General features: G+C 55.5%; 5 protein-coding genes across 5 annotated transcripts; 3 read left to right on the top strand and 2 right to left on the bottom strand.

The window, feature by feature from the left end:
- Positions 1-1,530: 1,530 nt before the first annotated feature.
- Positions 1,531-3,535, bottom strand: GLRG_03538 (patatin-like phospholipase; the record flags this gene model as incomplete). Its single annotated transcript, XM_008094223.1, has 3 exons — positions 1,531-2,740; positions 2,802-3,357; positions 3,469-3,535. The coding sequence occupies 3 exons, from the start codon at positions 3,533-3,535 to the stop codon at positions 1,531-1,533; spliced, it is 1,833 nt and encodes a 610-aa protein (XP_008092414.1).
- A 4,671-nt stretch (positions 3,536-8,206) lies between these two features.
- On the top strand, positions 8,207-8,389 carry GLRG_03537 (uncharacterized protein; the record flags this gene model as incomplete). Its single annotated transcript, XM_008094222.1, has 1 exon — positions 8,207-8,389. The coding sequence occupies one exon, from the start codon at positions 8,207-8,209 to the stop codon at positions 8,387-8,389; it is 183 nt and encodes a 60-aa protein (XP_008092413.1).
- A 589-nt stretch (positions 8,390-8,978) lies between these two features.
- Positions 8,979-11,641, top strand: GLRG_03536 (uncharacterized protein; the record flags this gene model as incomplete). The annotated part of the gene is made up of 3 exons (XM_008094221.1): positions 8,979-9,071; positions 9,132-9,511; positions 9,571-11,641. 3 exons carry the CDS (start codon positions 8,979-8,981, stop codon positions 11,639-11,641), a joined length of 2,544 nt encoding a protein of 847 aa, XP_008092412.1.
- Positions 11,642-12,990: 1,349 nt separating this feature from the next.
- On the top strand, positions 12,991-14,647 carry GLRG_03535 (galactan 1,3-beta-galactosidase; the record flags this gene model as incomplete). The annotated part of the gene is made up of 4 exons (XM_008094220.1): positions 12,991-13,083; positions 13,203-13,634; positions 13,752-13,916; positions 13,985-14,647. 4 exons carry the CDS (start codon positions 12,991-12,993, stop codon positions 14,645-14,647), a joined length of 1,353 nt encoding a protein of 450 aa, XP_008092411.1.
- Positions 14,648-14,802: 155 nt separating this feature from the next.
- GLRG_03534 (glycosyl hydrolase family 31) lies at positions 14,803-17,693 on the bottom strand (the record flags this gene model as incomplete). The annotated part of the gene is made up of 3 exons (XM_008094219.1): positions 14,803-16,600; positions 16,659-17,394; positions 17,462-17,693. 3 exons carry the CDS (start codon positions 17,691-17,693, stop codon positions 14,803-14,805), a joined length of 2,766 nt encoding a protein of 921 aa, XP_008092410.1.
- Between the last annotated feature and the right edge of the window lie 1,939 nt (positions 17,694-19,632).

The following is a 19,632-nucleotide window of genomic DNA, read 5'->3' as shown; positions in this document are numbered from 1 at the left end:
AACGGTTCTTGAACTGACCGTCCATTTCAATCCCATAACACAGTTAATACTCCCGCAGTCGGTGTTGCAGGGTAAAGTCTGCGGGCTTAAGCTAGTGGTCCCGGCTGAGCTGATTAGACGGTCCGTCACGGCAGCTGAAGGCCAACGGGTTTCCTCGAACACAGGAATGAAGAGTGAGCGCCAACGATGGTTGGTCCATGTGCGAGCGCCGACAAGCACCGCGTTGGCGTCCTGGGAGAAGGATGGAGCTTGAAGAAGATGTTGTCCCGGAATGCAAATGACTTTCAGGTTGACAAGGCACACTGAGAAAGGGACTAGCACAACGGCTGTCTAGATCCAGAGACCATCAGGCGAATGTGCGATCATGGGCCGTTACGCGATGCCGTATGCCTCAGTACTCAATGTACATCAATTGGACAGAGAGACCAAGAAAGATGAGATCAAAACCTTCCACCAAGACAAGGTTCGTCAAGGTACCTAATGTGTCTGCATACTAGACTGGCGCACCATTATCTCCTGTTGAATTTGTCAGCCATGTCTGGTGGCGCTCTGAGGGGGGTATAAGAAATTGGGAAAGACAACGGGACCAAGCTTCGTAAAACGCCCCTGTAGAAGCCCTCAGCGGCCCCCAAATATCTTGGGTCTTTGAGACACAGTGTACAATCTGGGAGAGCCCAGCCTATTGGATAACTCCCTTGATGACTGGGGATGCGCTGCTCGATTGCGGCCACGAAAGGAGAAGCAAACAGATACAAAGCGTTGAGACATCGCCATGCCCTCTTGAGCGCGGCTATGGTTTGCGCTGGTGATGTGTGCTGCGAAAGAGGCTATATATCAGTAACTTCAAGGCCACGGTGGCCAGCTGGATGTCTCAATGCTTGGATAGACGCCGTGTCAACGGTTGAGGGCCTTTGTGAAATGTCATGGTCTAAATTGGGCGTCCTGGAAGGGGAACAATGCAAAGGACAAACGGAAATGTTATTTATTCGGGGACAAACCAAGTAAATAGATCAGACAGCCCCGCCGGGAATATCATGGAGGTAGCAGACTTTGAGCAGTTCGGAGATTCCCGTGATTTAAGCTTAAGCCCCGAGTCGCGATCAGCAGGAACGGCTCGCCGTGACGTAGTGCCCCACTAGCCGACCGAATTATTGGGTCCTTGCCACCGGCCGCAAAACGGGAGTGCCCCGAGCGATGAAGTCACAGCTCACGGGAATTACCAGGAGATATAAGTCAAGTAATCATGCCATACCAAGACGAAGGAAAATGTCGTCATTTCATTAAGGTGGTAAGCTTCTGAGTCGCTACATCACGTCTTCTGCACTAAGTGAGGCACATGTGCTAAGAATGGTATCTTTGAGGAATCACCAAATCCGAAATTGCCTTCCAATAGAAACTCCTGTGGTCGTGTCGCTGTCCAATCATGATTCCAATTGGATCTTCATACCTCGCTCATCGTGGAGGCAAGTGGTCTTGTGATGGTCCAGCTGCTTGCAAGGAAACGGGGTATCTCAATTTGCCCAAATCGTATCATCTTCCGCGGTAGTCTGGCTTTCTAGCCATATTCACTGGTGGAGGCTCGTCGTCAACGGGGTAAGGCAGGGGCGATGAGCTGATAGGGCGACGGCCGCCTGCCGCCTGATGTTCCGGCAATGGTGTCTTGGGAGGCAGCGGCGGTGGAATTCGCAGCGGCTGCTGCGGCTGCTGCACAAAGCCATTGTTGTATTGTTGATTCTGCCATCGCGGGTGCTCGTCGGGGCTCGTGATGGCAATCATGTCGGCGCCGGCCGCATACCGGTACTGAGAAGGTGTGGGCGCAGTAACAACTAGCCGGTCGGCTTCATCATCCTTTGGAAGAGGCGGGGGGCGTTGCTCAGCTCTTGGAGCCGGCGATGGTTGGAGTCGCTCGCCGGAGCTTCTGGGGGAAGGGCTCATTGGCGAAGGTATGTGTAGGTGTTCCGTTCCAGACTCGTATGACTGGCGACTTGGTGGTGTGTTGTGCGGTGGCCACGATGTGGGCACGTCGCCTGGCAACTCCACAGCAAACGATAGCGGCTCGGTGACCTGGGAGTTCGATTTGACTAGTTCGGGAATATCTGGCAGGCGTGAGAACCTAATGTTCGCTTTGTGGATCTTGGCCATCTTCGCGGAAGCCCCTTGTATCATCTTTTGCTCGATGTCCCGCCTTAGATATTGCCTCGTGCTCGTGCTAATTTCGGCCAGGCGGTGCCATTCGTTCATACCAAACTCACCGACACCAACCTCTACATTAAAGCGGTAGTAGTTCTCGATGTTGACGTTTCTCTTGAGAAGGTGCTCCTTCTTCATCTGCTCGTGGATAACTTCACAGCCCTCAATCTTGGAGATGAGCTTGCGGCGGGCCTCTGCAAACTCTCCCAGAAAGCCTTCATACCAAATGTGCGAATTCGCATCGCTCCCTTTGGGCCGCCTGCCAGTGCCGACGCTGAGGAACACTCCCACATCACGGCCGGGCCATTCGTTCAACACCGCCTCGTCCAGAGCTTCGGGTGCAGGGTTGAATGTGCCGCCACCGTCATCGTGGAAGACAGACTGTCCAATTTGGATGGGCTTGAAAGCAAGGCCGATGGCACATGTGGCACGGCCAGCTTGCCAGATCTTGCAGTCGAACTCTGGCGGAGGTTCTCTCCTCGAGTCGTAGGATCGCAAGATGGCGGCAGGAGCGCCCTTACGGGAACCCTTGTACATTGCTAAAACCGCGCTTCATAATTGTCAACTAAATGAACTTCTCGACAGGGGTCTTTGGAGTACATGGTGCTTACGTTTTGGTCCTGTTCTCCCGGGCATCGTAGAGCCGTGCATTGGGGTCGCCGTATCGCGAGTTGAGAACGGGCCGTGCCATCTGGGCTTGAGGGCTGCGTGCGCTGAAGCTGACGGTGCTGGCGTTGCTTGCATGCCTCCTAGGATTCGAGTTGTTGTATCCGCTGAGAGGGCTCATCATGTCGTTCTCGGTGCCGTCATTGCCCTCCTTCTGGTAGACGGTGTGTTCTCGGACAGCCTCCTTGATAGCCTCCTCAAGCTTGGAGGCTTTGAAGAGTGTTGATCGATAAGGGATGCCAGCGATGGTCTTGTCGGTCTCGAAAACCATGCGCGTCAACCTTACGTAGAGTTCCTTGCATTGCTCCAGGTCCAGGCGCAATCTGCCGAGCATCAAGGCGATGAGGCCGCCGGTACCGGTGCCAACGATGAGATCGAAGTGGTCGCATGGCCTGGGAATTTCGTTTCGGCGAGGGGCTCTACCCTCGATCTCGACGAAGGTGCGGTGCATGAGTTCTTGGAGAATGATGAACATGGAGTAACCACGGACTCCTCCACCATCTGTCGCAAATCATGGTCAGTCAAGAGCGTCGCCGGTTGGGTTGGGGGCCTGCTTGGATGTGTTCTGCGGCATAAAAGATTGAGGTCGCTGTATGTCGAGGTTTCACATACCTAGCGATAGGATGCGAAGAGGAGGGCCCTTGGTAGTGTCCCTCCTCTTGACCCCATTAAGGTCCATGAGTGGCGTGGGTTCCCGACGGTAAGCCAGCTTGGTGGTTGCGATCTACCCGGATTCTTGGTTTCCGTTTATAGTCGTTTATGTTGAGAAGGGAGGTTAGTTCGCGCGATCGCAGAACGTCGCTTCACAGGCAGGTGATGTCAATCCGATTTTTGATCCTGCGATCGCAAAACGTCGCTTGCAAGGTGACGTTGATCCGATTTTTGACACTGCGGTCGCAAGAGATGGGAAAATAAAAAGGTAGTAGGAGAAAAAAAGACAGACTAGTAGGTAGGTGTGCCAGTAGGTAGGTAAGGTATGGCAAGGGGAGGTACGAGCAAGGCAAAAGCGCAGCTGGTCATAATCTAAGGCCTGATCACGAGTGACGCAAGAAAGCGGCTTGCGTACTGGGCCGCCCACTCAGATGGAGCCCGGTTCCCCCCACCTCGGCCCTGTCACTTGCGCCGACTTTGCGGAGGGGACTCACTTGTTAGTAAGGTACCTAGGCTCGATATCTTCGATGGGGGCTCGTCACCCAGAGAGAAGCGAGGTTCTAGTGCAGGTCCCCGGAGGATACTGGGGCAAGGTCGGCAAGGAACATGCATGGGCTCAAGGCCGACAGGCTCGCTGTTCTCCGAACCGTCCTACTACCTATGTAAACAGTTTCATAGGCCATGATTGGGCAGAGTTGCGAGGGGTTTGCGTGGAGTGGGAAACATTGTTGTGTCCCTGCGCGGACCAGTTTTCGGCCAAGGTGCTGCGAGATTGCCGTCTGGACGTGCAGCTTACCTACCTAAGGCGGGTGTTAACAGTAAGCGGGCTGTCTGTCTGTCTGTCTATATGCCTTGCAGCATGCCTCGGGTTATCTCATCTGTAGTGCTGATTCCATGTGGACATGAGAGGAGGCCTGCGAACAAGGTAGGTGCTCAACGACAATGAATGAAGCACACGCACGCGAGCGGTCCGGCAGGTAGGTAGGTAGGTGCCTTGACATGACAATAGGTATGACAGGGAAGGGTCGTGCAGATATGGTCCTGCCACGGTGCCTTGCCCTTGCCCTTGCCCTTGCACTTGCCCATCCATCCTGCTTGAGCTGCTGCTCGTATTTCAAACCAGATACCTAAACTTCCTACCTACCTAGATATCTATCTAGGTAGGTACTTGCCTTGGAGATGTGGTAAGAAAGTCATTCGCTCCTCCCTGATTACATGGTTAAGCAAAACTACAACTTCAGGTGAGTGGGTACCCAAAGCAGGCAGGCAGGTAGATTGGAGTCAGCTGCCAGGGCAAACCTCCATCTCTGCTCGCCCAGGCATGCGGTACACCCTCAGGTTTATCCAGCATCTTCCTTTGCCTTCTCCTCCTCCTCCTCCTCCTCCTCCTTCTCCTGCATGTCCCACCTATTTCCTAAACTACAACTACTACCGGCCCCTTGGTCAGAAAACTCCCACCGACGCCGTCAGCAACAGGGCGCCAACCCTCTTTTTGCCATCACCCGCCTAGATACAACACACCCTCCGCCGGACTTCTGCCCCCTCGACGTCTTCGCCGCCCGAGAGAAGATCTTGCCCCGGTTCAGATACCTTTCCCGTCTGGCACTCACTCCAAAGACACCAAAGAGGGAACCAAGACTTTGGGTCTGGTAGAAACGGCCGCCTGCCATTCGTGCTCATTTGCAAGTCGCTTAACAACCCCAGGCTATTCGGCCGCCATTGCTGGATTGGCTGCTGTGGCGTCACTGCCAGTTCCTCCGTTTATGTTGGTGCACACTGTTTTTCCCCATCGCCGACGCTGGCAGTCTGATATACAAGGTGGCAGGGGCAACTTCGTACACTACAATGGTGCCACCCTGTACGAGCCCGAATCCACTTTTGCGGCCTGGTTGAATTCAAAAGACTTGCATTCCCGTGTTCCGACGCCGGGAGGCATCCGCTCTCATCCTTGACTAATCTCTGCTCATCCCGAGAGGGGAAAGCTTACGGGATACCCCGCCAGATTCTTGATGACATAGCCCCGGCAGCACGGCCATGGCCTGTTTCTGGTTTCTGACCTTAACGAGCCCAAAGCCAGAGCGCCTGCATTGTGTTTTGCCGCACCGGGAAATAACAAACCCCGCGCCTTATGTCTGGAGTTCCATCCCATAGCCTATCTTCCCAATCAATGCATCAGTGAGCTTTGCATTGCCCGTTGGGGCTGACTACATGTACTTTCTGCGGCCTGCCACCTGTGGGTAGGATATAAGCCAGGGTGCCCTTTCTGGTGATGGCATCCGCATGTCAACAGTGCCTTCATCCTTCAGCTCGACTTGGGCTCCCTCCCTGCCTCGGACGTGAGAAAAGCTGTTGAACCGGGTCCTTGATTGGCTACGATGGTTCTTCGGACTGATCCAGAAGGCTCAAAGCTCTTGTTCCGCGTGGCTGTGCAAGGCTTGGGCGGCTCGACGGCTCTCACTCCCCACCCCTCTTCGCTCGACTCGAAGCTGCACTAGTATCGATCGATCGTCCTGTCGCCACTGACAAGCGCTCGCGTGACAGCGACGCGTTCCTCTGTGCTCTCGGGTTTTCGCGTCGTCCTTCATAAACCTTCTTGGCAGAAGACGTGTACGGAGTAACCCCGTCAAGTTGGCGGATCTCGCATACAGATACTACGATGTATGCTAATAATACAGGTACTATCCCAATCACTGGGCCAGAAACACTGGCTCAGCCAGTGGCTCCATTTGTGCCTCGTGAATGGCCGAGCCTGGCTGGGAGACCCCCGCACATTGGACTTCGCGTAGCCATCTCTCCCCTCTTTCCTTTGGGCCTTCGCGCCACAACACTAGACACTCACTCATTCGGCCCGTATTCTTCATCAAGGGATATCCCAGACAGGTCAACGCTGCCTTGGATTGGCAACTTTGAGAAGATGGTTCTCTGCATTCTGGAATTCAGGAATTGACCGAACAAGTGGCTTAGCGCTGGGAGATGCGTGGAACGAACGGAGCTGCCTAGGAATCAATGAGGGGCGATTGCGACCTGACATACCTACATACATGTGTTTGAGTACTGCGACCCAGGACATCACCGTGCCGTCGTTTGCTGGGATACAAGCTCAATCGGCGCACGGGAATCCATCATGTCGAGTGCTCTATCCGTACATTCCGGCACGTTGGCCACCGGATCGGTGCCCAAGACCCAGCGTAGGGTGGGAAACAGTTGAAAAGCTCGGAGGCGACTGATCAACAGGTGCCGGCTGCATCCCTGCCCGGCGACCCACCCTCCCGACTCGCGGCATGGCACCATCGGGAGTTCCCAGAACTCCTGATCCGGATCTATTTTTGCCCCGACCAAAGGTTGAATAAACGGAACGGAGGCGACCTGCATGCAGCCCTGGATTTACAATGCACAGTGATCGCCGGTTCGCACATTGCCGAGCCACCGAGCGATAATGGCCTTCTCGAGTAGGTAGTCGGAATTCTGAAATTCTGAATATTTTTGAAGAAAGCTCGGTCGCCTTTTTTATTTTTTATTTTTTTATAGGTGTGGTACATCACAACATCGTCAATTTGACTTGCTTGGGCGACCACGTACCCACATCGAATAAATTTTACTAAGGGACCCCTACTTTAGTCCGCAGCCAAAGAGCATTGTGCTTCTGATAACGCAGGATGGCTGGACTCGGCTGTGCGCACCAGCGGCACTCAGGGCGCCCAAGCTCCTAGAGGCTAGAGCTATGTCTGCTACCGGGAAGAACCCTTCATCCGAGGCAAAGCATACATACACTACAGGTATAGAGTGAGACGAGGCCGGCTCTTTTTTTTTATTTTTTTTTAGCGGTGTCCCAGCGCGGGCACCAATCCTCAAACGTTGCCGATTGTTGGATATCTAGCTCGTTGGACTCACGCCGTAGCGAGCCAGCCTCTCCTCCCTCCCCTGAGATGACAACGATTGGTAGCATATCGCCAATAGAGGGCATAAACATTAACGCAGCTAGCGCAACACGTCGCTTTGGAGGCTGCGATTGATGCAGCAAAATCCGACAGGAAGGCGTACGTAGTGCACTGCACTGGAAGCTGATGAGACCGGATCATGTAGCCTTGATTGGCCAGAAGCGGCAGAAAAGATGGAGTGTGAAAGATGTCGGTCGTAGAGTTGGATGGTGGGAGACCGCACATCTGCAGCCGTGCCTTGCCCGACGTGGGCAGGAAGTCAGCCAAGCATGAGGTCGTCTCTCACCAGTGTTATGCCTCCTCCAATCGGTTAACAAGAGATGATTATCTCACCTCACAGTGCCGTTACCGGTCCAGCGTCAGAATGCAAGCCCCTTGCGCTTCCCGGCTGCGCCGCCACGTCTCGTGTGTCCCGGATGAGGCGGATGGGTTGAGACTGTACAGCAATAGGCTGCACTACCCTCACTGTACACTGCCTTGGAGCCAAAGGCGCTCATCTCTCTATGTGCATGGCATGTGGTTAATGAGTGATGATTTACAGATGACAGGCGTCGTCCAGTGTTACAAACACGTCAAACTCGAGTCGGAGAGCTTACCCGTATCGATACTTTCGCCATCTAGGGCGAGAGCGGGCGAGTACGGATTCCCTGGTGCATCACTGAAGGACTGACGGAACACTGGCATGGACTTGTCATGTCCGAAGCATGCCCAATGGAGCTAAAAGATGCTGCCTTGCAGCAAGACTTGGACAAAGGTCGTACATGTGGCACCAGTGGGAGCCAGAGAAAAAGGCAGCTGGCTGCATGACGGCCGGCCAGTCGTCAGGCTCCAGGCGCCCCATGCCAGACGGCAAGGTATGGGACTCGGCGGTCGAGGCAAAGGCGGAGGAGGGGCAAGGTCTCGAGCTGCATGAGAGGGGCGAGGGGTGCCCGCCCAAAGGATGAGCGGGAAAGGGAAGAGAGAGAGAGGAAGAATAACAGCTCCGAGATTGGCAGTGAAAGTTGACACCTGCGGTATTGGCCTGGCAGAGCATTCAAAAATAAAATAAAATAAAAAATAGATTGGTGAAGGGCATGGGCAAAAAGATACACTGCAGAGTGCGGATGAAGTAAGATAACATGGACTAATGTCCCTACAGACAGGTACGGATGGAGATGGGGAGAAAGCAAGGGCCACCGCTTTCCCACCTTGAGAGGTGAATGGTCTCCCGCCTTCCCCATTTCTCAGGCTCGGGCCCATAAAACCACTATCACCAGGGCTCCCATCGTCCAATCAAAGCTTAATGCAGGTGAGTAGAGTCCAAATCCCCCCAAAGGGCAACCACAGCCTCGCAGCCTCACTGCGCTCCCGCCATTCCTCTTGTGCTGTGCTGCTCCTCGGTTCCTCACCATCCTTCATCTCCTCATCGCCCTCGTCCCCAATTCCTCGTACGATTGTCTTCTCCCTCTGTAAATTGGTGCTTCCATGACCGCAACGCAACCCAATCTCAACCTGCGATATCACACGTTGTCTTCCCATTGACCCAAACCGCAGATGGAAGAGTCTCAACCAGCGAAACGGCGAAAGCTTCTCCCGCGCCAACCCTCAACCAGCACCACACAAGCGGCCCCATTCCCACATGAATTGGTGAGCATGACGGATGAATGCAGCTGTGACGAAGTCTGAACTGACAGTTGGGGTCTCCAGCCTCAGCAACACCCGGTCCAAGAGACCCCTCCAGCCGAACGGCATGACTTCGAGTCGTTCGCGAGGCATCTGCAAGATGCCGCCATGTTGATACAACGCCAGACGGAGCGCACCCCGTACGACAACGTCTCTGTTCTCCTTCTGCGCTGGGAAGAGGATACCTCGGTCGAAGCCGATCTCACAGCCATGGAGAATATACTCCGATCAACCTACAATTTCCGGACCGACCGATGGGCCATTCCGACAGTGCCCAACCCTAGCATCAAGCTTGGTGTGCAGATGGCTTCCTTCCTCGAGCAAGCCAGAGCTAACCACTTGTTGATCATCTACTACGCCGGCTACGGTTTCGTTGGATCCGACAACCAACTTTACTGGGCTTGGTGAGTTGAGGATCTGCCTCGAAAAGAACCCCCGCACCGTTCTGACCGCTCTTCCATAGCAATACCCGAGATGACGCCGCAAAGCTCAAGTGGGATGGCGTGCGCTGCTTATTCGAAGATGCTCAGTCCGATATTCTCTTGCTTCTCGACTCCTGCTCGGTTCGAGATGTTCCTGTTTCTGGGAGCCACGGCGTCAAACAAGTCATCGCGGCGTGCGGGCCTGAGCAGAACCCCCGTGATGCCACGGGCAAATCCTTCACCTACCACTTGATCGAAGCACTACACAAGCTTAGCACAGCGGGTAGGCCTTTCAGCGTACCGAGGCTGCACGAAGAGGTCGTTCAGTTGAGGCAACAAGAAAGCGCTCAAGCGCTCAAGCTCACAAATGGTGCCAGCAAAACTCCGCCCCCATCAACCCAGCTTCCCATATGCTTCACTCTCACGCCCGGCAAGGGACAGATTCTGAGCTTGGGCCCATTATCTCCTTGGCCACTTCCACAGCAGTCACCACGCAACGGCTCTGATGGGGACGCCCAAGCGAGGACATCGCGAGAGGATCAGCTTATCGATCCCGAATCTGTTACTGACCTTCGGTTTGATGAAGCGAGAGTCCTCGTTTGCACCACATTTGTCGGGGATGCCAGTCCAGACATGTCCTTCTTCAATAGCTGGCTCCACAACACACCGCCCTTGGCTGCTAAGATTGAAGTCGAGGGCATGTTTCTCGGCCCTCCAACCATGCTCCTGATATCGATGCCTCACTCGATCTGGAATGTCGTACAGCATGATAAAGTCTGTTGTTTCCTGGGATACATCACGTCACATAACATGATTCAATTGTATCAGAAGCTCAAGGGCTCCACGGGCATCCCCAAAGCCACGGCAAAGGAGGTTGAGGACGGGCGAATCTTGTTGGAGGCGCGGGAGCTAGCAGCAAGCACGCCGGCTTTGCATCGACGCTCGATAGACAGCAAAGACGCCTCGTACCTTGAGGCGGCCAGCCGTGTAGATACCAACCCTTCCGGCGTATCATTCGCCGCTGCCGCCGCCGCCGCCGCTGCAGCGGTGGATGGCAAACATGATGTTGAAGATTCGGCCGAGATGCAGGAAGCGGCGGAACAGCTAAAGGCACTAAGCCATGTGCGCCATCTGAGCGACGAGGCCCCCCCAGCCGTAGAACGACAACGCACAACCCTCCCTGATGGTGCGATGCCCGTCAATCACGAAGACACAGGTTCGTCTCATGACGCGAATGAATCAGGTGCAGACGACACGATGCATTCCGCCGACCTGAGCACCCCCAACGCCAAAACCAAACAGCGACGGTCCATACAAAAGGCGACCCCCAAGCAAGAGACTAGATGTACGTTATGTAGTCATGCTCCCTTCAAGGACTCTTCATCGTTGCGCAAACACATCGCAGCTGCACACACCAGGCCATTCCCTTGCGCCTTTTCGTTCGCGGGGTGCACCAGCACATTTGGTTCAAAGAACGAGTGGAAGCGGCACATTGCCTCTCAACACCTCTGCCTACAGTACTACCGTTGCTCGTCTTGCCCGCAGAGTACTGTGGAAGGCAAGGGGAACGAGTTCAACCGGAAAGATCTCTTCACCCAGCACCTGCGCCGCATGCACGCACCATTCGCCATCAAGAAGGCCATTGCTAAGGGCGACAGCAAATTGCAAGTGGAATGGGAAGGCCATGTCAAGGAGATGCAGACAACATGTCTTGTCACGCGCCGGTCACCGCCTCAAAAATCGGCCTGCCCAAAGCCGGATTGCCAGAGCGTGTTCGAGGGTCCCGGCTCCTGGGACGAGTGGACGGAGCACGTTGGAAGGCATATGGAGAAAGGTGAGGGCCAGCGACTCGGGGTCGATCGACTGTTGGCCAAGTGGGCTCTCGACGAAGGTATCATCGAGCGAAAGGAAGATGGCGAATATCGTCTCTGTGCCGGCAATGGCCCTGGTGCTGGCCTCAGCGGCGGCGGTTCGGTCGGCGGAGAAGCAAAAGAATCAATATCCGTGCTTTACCCAGAACCAAAGCAGGAAATCGAGGCGGAAATCGAGGCAGAGGTCGAGGCAGAAGTCGAGGCAAGCAACACCCACGACAAGATGGAAGTAGACGCTTAGTCTATCGGCATCGTTTTCGTTACTTTCCTTGTCGATAGGACGACAAAGGGCAAAGGGCAAGAGAGGGGCCAACGGCGATGGGGAGAGGGCAGAATCAAAAGCGAGGTTCCAGGGCGGCGGCTCACTCTTTGCGGAAGTTGGCGCGGCACTGCGGATTTCCTGTCAACCTATATACTACGGCGGCACCATTGATCGGGAGGAATCATTTTGGTACGATTGACATGATGTACATGAACTACTATCACTCTCTTTGGCAAATTCGCTTCTTGCTGGTGAGCTCGAAAACCCCGAGCAGCTAGTTACCTACCTGTCTGGTTCAAGTCGTTGAGCGCCAGGCCCAAGGCTACGCAATACGGGGAGGAAAGAAAAAAGAAAGAAGAAAGAAAGAAAAAAGAAAGAAAAAAGAAGGGAGGATGGACTGGAAAGCCCAAAAAGCAAAGAGTAGTCAAGACCAAATCAGAGTCCTCTCATGACCCAGGTTTCGCCTGCGTGGTCGTATACCAAGCTTTTGACGATGCCGGACCGGCTTCGGCAGTCGAACCCCGGAACCGATTCATTCAGCTGCCGCCTCCTGCAGATCGCCCGATGCGCCCCACAAAAAGAGGGGGGTTGGACTTGATATCTCCCCTCCCCCTAGCCCCTTGGGCGTTGTATAGGTTGCAGGGAAAATGAAATTGGTCACCCGCCGTTGTGCTTCCGATTTCCTAAGTGGCCATTTCAGTTTCATTCCAGCATGGCTTTATGGTATTTGCGGTCGGTTGCAACCTCGGCTTGCGACCTAAAAGGGTCGTTGATGGTTAACCTGGCCGGCCACGTGAGCGCATGACGCGAGTACATCCACACGGCATCCCACCTCCTCACCGAGTGGGGTCGACGAGCCACTGAGGATATTTGGACGGTGACGAAACGCTGACAGTCGATTGAAGGGACTAATTACTTGACCCCTCCCTCCTCCCTGGACGACTAGGTAGACTGGTCGTTCCCCGTGCACTAAGCCGTAGTAGGCTGGAGGAAAGCTCAACGTGCGGATCACGAGATGAGCTTAATGGAGAAATAGAACCATGGGGAACCCAGGGCCATGGGGATCCCGGGGCCGAAAGGAAGATGGGCCGTCGCAATATGGATAATTGGTGATGGAACATAGAAGCTGGCGGATGTTTCGATGCCAACGGGCCGTGCTTTCTGGGAGAACATTATATAACAGCCTATGCCTTCACAATGTTGTGTTTACAAGAACACTTGACCGGGTAGGGCGTGTCTCAATTCACTGCCTCGGTGCGATTGCTAAACCAACCCCCCCTCTGTGGTTGCGATACAACGTTGACTTACACGACAATCCGCCAGCCAACATGCGTCTATTCAACGGCCTGGCTTCCCTCCTGGCAGGAGCGCGCCTCGCGCAGGCCACCCTCCAAATCATACCTGGCGGAACATGGACGGCGGTAAGCAGCCACTTCTCCCTCCTTCGCGTTCCTTCTCCCCCCTCCTCCATCCACTCTAGCCGTTGCCTCGCGTCCCAGAACAACGCTTTGCGAAGCAAGAAATCTGACATGGCTCGCAGACTAACACGGGCCGGCACGTCCAAGCCCACGGCGCCGGCGTCACCAAGGTCGGCTCGACGTACTACCTCATCGGCGAGGACAAGACCGAGGGCAGCGCCTTCCAGAACGTCAACTGCTACGCCTCGACCGACCTCGTCGAATGGAGCTACGTCGGCGCCCTGCTCTCGCGGACTTCGGTGGCGGGTGACCTCGGCCCCAACAGGGTCGTCGAGCGGCCCAAGGTCGTCTACAACAGCGGCACCGGCAAGTACGTCATGTACATGCACATTGACGACAGCAACTACGCCGAGGCCAAGGTCGGCGTGGCGACGTCCGACACTGTGTGCGGTAACTACACGTATCTGGGCAGCTGGAGGCCGTTGGGGTTCCAGAGCCGGGACATGGGGCTGTTCCAGGACGACGATGGGTCTGTGTATCTTCTGACCGAGGACGTGAGTTTTTGGCTTCTCCCCCCACCTTTCTCCTTCCTTCCTTCCGCTTTCTCTTTGCATTATTGCCCAAAGAAACACGGCGGCGATACGTTGCTGACGGGGAGGGTTGACGGACAGCGGGCCAATGGCTTGCGCATCGATGCGCTATCATCGGACTACCTCAACGTCACGCAAAGCGTCTACCTCTGGAGTGAGAGCATCGAGGCGCCCGCCATCCTGAAGAAGAACGGGTACTACTTCATGTTCGGAAGCAGACTGACCGGCTGGGACCCGAACGACAACGTACGTTCTCTCTCCTCCCTCTCTTCCCGTCCTTTGCCCCCTCTACTTCTCTCTCTGACGCCCGCCAGGTCTACTCTTACGCGACCTCCCTCTCCGGCCCCTGGTCCGCCTGGCAAACCTTCGCCCCCGTCGGCTCCAACACCTTCACCTCTCAGACGACGTACATCCTCCCCCTGGGCGACACGGCAATCTACATGGGCGACCGTTGGGTCAGCACGAACCTCATGCGGAGCACCTACATCTGGCTGCCCCTCACAATCTCCGGCACCAATATCACCCTCACGGACCGCGTCAACTGGGTCCCCAACGTCGGCACAGGCACCTGGGCCGTGGCTCCGACCGAGACGTCTTACGAGGGCGAGGCGGCCGGGCTCTCGGACGGCGCGAGGGTGATATCGTGTACGGGCTGCAGCGGGTTGGCGGCGGCCGGGTACATCGGCGGGTCGGCAGGCGGCAAGGCGCAGTTCTCGAACGTTAGCGTTCAGGCCTCCGGGTGGACGACGGTGAGGGTGAAGCACATGAACGGGGACACGAGCCAGCGGTGGGGGACGGTGACGTGCAACGGCGTCTCGCAGACGGTCGGGTTCCTGCCCACCGCGGACGGGAACACGCCCGGGAGCAGCTCCGTCTTCTGTAACCTGGACGCCGGGTCGGGGAATACAATCTCCTTCATGAGCACCGATTCCTCGTGGGTTGCCGATATTGACAGGATTTTTGTTCCTGTCAATTAGGGAGGGAGAAGTGGGGACATGATTCGCGAAGATCGTACAGCGCACGAGTAGAGGGGGGGCATAATGACGAGACAGACTTTCCTGTGTTGTTCATTGTGTATATATACATTAAAAATAAACCTAAGGGGGGGAGGGACCGGGCGAGGCGTATAAACCTAATTGATCTCGATTACGAAGGGTCCAGTCAGGGGCTCATCGACTTCGACCGACTTGACAGCCTCCTGCCTCTTTCCAGTCTGTCCTCCGCTCAGAAGCGTGACCTTGGAAACCCTAAGCGGTGTCTCGTAGCCGAACTCGCCGTCCACAGAAACCTTGCCGTCCTTGTAGTCAAAGGTGACGAGCGTGACGCCGGCCTGTTCCAGGCTGACGCCGTCGTCGAGGTACAGCGTACCCTTGGCAGTGCCATCCCGTCCCACGGCGATCAAAAGCTCAAAGTTCTCCTCACGGAGCTTCTTCGTCGTCATGGCGCTGTTGGCGCGCAGAGGCAGCACGGAGCCGCCACGGATGAAGAGCGGAATTGTGGTGTAGTCCTGTTCTGCCAGGGTAATGGTTGCGCCGGCGCCCTGGATCGTCTCGTGGGTATACCAGTCGTAGAATACGTCGTTAGGAAGATAGACATCGACCGAGGTCGAGTTCTCTTCAGTTACGGGCGCGACGAGAACGGCGTCACCGTAGAAGTACTGTAGGTCGAGACCAAAAGTCTTCTCGTCCTCGGGGTACAGGTAGAAGACTGGGTTGATGAGCGGGGTGCCATCGACAGTCTGCTGATGTAACGCCGTATAGATGTAGTCGAGGAGGCGGTAGCGGATGGCAATTGCCTTGCGGGCGCTGTCCGCAACGGTGTCCCAGAGATAGAATTCCTGCGATATGCTATCAAGGGAGTTGTGGTTGCGGTAGAACGACGAGAAGGCGGCGAGGGCGGCCCAGCGCGCGCATAGCTGCTCGGTGGTGTTGTCGCCGAAGCCGCAGGCATCGGAGCCGACCATGGGCACCTGGTACAGGGAGGCGAACTGCAACAACTGGGAGATGGAGACGCGGTACTGCTGCCAGTTGGAAAGGTTGTCACCGAGCCAGTGGCCGACGGACGTCCCGGCGCCAGCGAAGGTCGAGCGCGTGATGATGAGAGGTCGGAGGCCCGGGCGGCGGGCCTGCATCGCGATCCTAGAGGCCGTCGACATCATCGACCCGTAGAGGTTATGGGTGTCGTACATGGTGAGCCCATTCTGGTGGATGACGTCCGTGTTGACCGTCTTGTTGGAGATACCACCACCGGCAGCGTTCGAGGCCGTGTCCCATGCGGCCTTGTTGTGGATAGCGTACTTGGGGAAAAGGAGATCGCGGTCCGGAAGGCCCTTTTGGTCGCCGGGTACTTGCCTGTCGACAATGATCAGGTTGTCAAATTTCTGACTGGCTGGGATCGTCCTGGGGGAGATATCCTTGCGAACGAAGACGTCGGATCTCTTGGTTTGGTTGTTGCCACAGTCGGTTCCAGGAGGTTGGAAGTCGCAAGGCCAGCCACGCAGGAGGCGGGGGTTCTCCCGGACCGGTGGCGGCTCGGGAGGGAAACCAACAGCGGAGCCGTAGGGATCGTCGCAGGGGAAGTAACAGGGGAAGTTGGAGGGCTCGTTCATGTCAATCCACAAGGCGTCAATGTCGACACCGTCGTCGGCCGAGAAGAACCCGGCGAACTCGTTGTTCCAGTACTTTGTAATGTTCTCGGCGAACCAGTCGGGGAAGACGGTCACGCCGGGCCAGACGACACCGACCCAGACGGAGCCGTTGCTGCGGAGAAGCCAAATGTTGTCGTCGATGCCGCGTTGCAAAGTGGGGGACTCGACATAGGCCACTGCAGGGTCTACCATGACGATGTAGTGCTGGTCGTTTTCGTGGAGCTTGTCGACGAGCTGGCGCACCTTTGCTAGGGGGTAGCGCTCCGGGTCGAGAGAGAAGACCCTGTATAGTATTAGTGTGTGCATACAAATATGGAATTTTCGGCATGAGTGTGGCAAACCTTCGTCTGTCCATGTAGTCTATGTCTGTCCACATGGTCTCGAGGGGGATCTCGGCGATGCTGTAGTTGTAAACAACCTCGGCAACGTCGAAGACGTCACGGTATCCGTAGCGGCACTGATGAAAGCCCAGGCCCCAGTACGGCATCATCGCAGGCAACCCGGTAATATGAGCATACTGCTGAGCCACCTCTATGGGAGAGGGGCCAGCCACGAAATAGAAGTCCAAAACTCCGCCAAGCGTGTTGTACTGGAGGTACTGGCCAGACCCCTCCGTCTTGTTGATGAAGACATCCATACCGTTGGAGTTGAGGAAGAAGACTCCGTGAGTGCTATTCTTGCGGTGCTCGTAGTAGACAGGGTGGTTCCCGTATAGATTGGCACCGGAGGGAATGCCATATGAATCCTGGGACCACAGCGTGCGGATGTAATCTGTGGTGTTGAGACGGAAAGGGTCGGAGTGCTCCCCCAGGCCGTAGAGGTTGGGGTTTTCGGGCAGCTTGGTGCGGAGGCGCAGGTACTGGCTCTCGAAGACGATGTTGGCGCCCGAGGTGTCGAAGAGGACCTCACCCGTGTCGGGCCGGATCACGGTGAAGGAGAAAGGGCTCTCGGTGTAGTTGAATTGGAGCTTGGATTTCTCCGAGCTCACGCCGCCGGCATCGGGGCGGGGGAACACCGACTCGGGGACCTGGTAGACCTGGTTCCCGGCATCCTGGATTTTGACATGGAGGCGAGTGTCTGTTGTGTCTCAGTATTTGTCCATGTCGAAGCGTCCCAAGGGACGCGGGAGTATTTGATCGCTCACCGGTCTGGTACTCAACAGTCAAAGTCAGGTCGGTCAAGTCAGTGCCGTACACGTCACAAGCCTCGCCGGCTAGGGATAGGTCTGCGGTAAGGCCTGAAGAGGAGGTCTGGACGTTTGAAGCCCGGTAGCCTGGGCATTTGGCAAGAACGTCGTCACTGGGATAGTCTCTAGGGATAACGGCAGCCGAAGCCACAGCCGTGAGCAGTCCGAGAACAGAAAGGGTTCTCGCCATGGCTGACGACAAGACCTTTCGTTTCTAACCCGTGTTGGCGAGGATAACTAAATTGGTGCAAGGACGAGAGAGGCCCGACTACTGGTATAGACATAAAGCATTGACTCCATGGCGGGCTTTATACTTGACTGCGGGTTGTTTTTTTAATTTGCAGATTCGGGAGCAGAGTAACATCAGCCGGAAGGCGCGAAGGTCAATTGGAACCCCGCTAGCACTGGAGTGGGGGGAAGGCATGGGTAACGATCGCTCTCCAACCGTTCACCCGGGAAGTCAAGAAATGAATACCTATTGGCATGGGGTTATTTGTTTTACGTATGGCTGGCGCTTGCTGTGCAGGAGACGATGGTAGCGAATGGGCTCGCCGTCCATGGGGCTGCAGGGTCTCGGCGCCAAACATCATTCGGTCTTTCGTCCGCGCGGGTCTGGGGTTCCCTGCGATACTTTCGTGGTTTGCTGTGGATGGTGCCGCCGTTGTGTATTCCCCTAGCGCCCGACTCGCCAAGGAACCTAGTGTTTAGTTAGTGTGGAATGCTTCTGACGTCTATTTGATTGAGCGGCTCGAGCGAGCAATGGAGCGAGGTAGTGTAAAGAAGGCCGTTTGAAGTTTCCGTGTACGTCTTCTGAAAAACAATGTCTCGACGTACCTAGGTAGTGTGTTGGAGGAGAGGGTTAGCCATCTCTCTTCTTTCTCTTTTTTGCTTCCCCGCACCCGCCCTCTTGAAGCCAAGGTTGATGCAGTAGCGCTATGACGATGATGATGCGCAGCTGTGCTTTGCGGCGGGGAAAAGACGGAGATGGGATGGGGAAGAGCCCGCATAATGCTGCTAAAGATGCAGCTACAGTCCCTAGAGGCAGGTCAGCTGTGTTGCAAGTGGGATATCATTGGTTGGCGAATTCTCTGTCGAGGAGGGGAAAAGAAGCATAGGAACTGTGCTTTACCTGTTGATTCGACGTGTTGGAATTTTGCTGTGGTTCTAGCCTCTCTACGCTGTATCCCTCTGCAGTTAGGATGATGATGATCCATCCGGTGCAGCCAACGGCCCGACTGGTGGCTTGACCGGATGGCGGGGAAGCTCCTCAAAGAGGCACACCCCACCCGCATACCTACATACATACCCCATGGGCCATCACCCAATGGCGGAGTCTCCGCAAGCGCACTACTCACTGTCTGTCATCTTGTTACCAGCTTTTTTGTCACTGCTTTGAATGCTTAATGCCTGTCACTTCCTACTTTGTACCGTCCTGTCGTGTACCACATGCAGCCTGCACCCCAGCCGCTCCGCGGTACCATCGAGGCTGTATTCCGCCGAGGCATGGATGGTCTCGGCCAAACCATCGGCACGCTTTCCTGCACTCAACTGACGTGTTTCTCCCAGACAGTTAGGGTAGAGAAGATGGGGCTCCAGACAAGGTATTACTGTGGGCTGCCCGGTCCATCGTCACTTCATCCAAACGTGTGAAGAACAATGGTTTGGACGACTGTCTGTCTGTTCATGACCAGAGTAGGCTTTAATACGGCCAACCCATCGAAGCACACAGTTGAGCTTCTCTCTGTATAGGAACTGCATATGTTCTAGATGACTGACTCCGAGGTCAAGGAACAGCTTTCAGAACCAAGACGTTGAGAGAACTAAGCATTAGGGGTTGGATCGAGTAGACTGGAGAGACTTGCTACGCCCTGAAAATCATTGCCACCAAGCGTCTTTTCTCTCATTTCTGTATTCAGGGGATCTCGTTGGCTTGGAGATATGGAAATCTATCAATGCAATGGAAACATGCTTCCCATCATGGCTTTACATATCTAAGCCACTTACACCCGCTGTCAAGCCAATGAATCTTGAGCAGCGAGGCACCCAAAACCTCAAAGACGTGACTCTCAACACGCACAATGAGCTCGGGCTGTCCAGCACCCGGAATCCCTCGGGAGTCTCGTGGGCCC

Source organism: Colletotrichum graminicola (genome assembly GCF_000149035.1).
Source record: "Colletotrichum graminicola M1.001 genomic scaffold supercont1.10, whole genome shotgun sequence".
In the NCBI taxonomy this organism is placed as follows: domain Eukaryota; kingdom Fungi; phylum Ascomycota; class Sordariomycetes; order Glomerellales; family Glomerellaceae; genus Colletotrichum; species Colletotrichum graminicola.
This window is presented reverse-complemented; position numbering and strand designations above follow the sequence as displayed.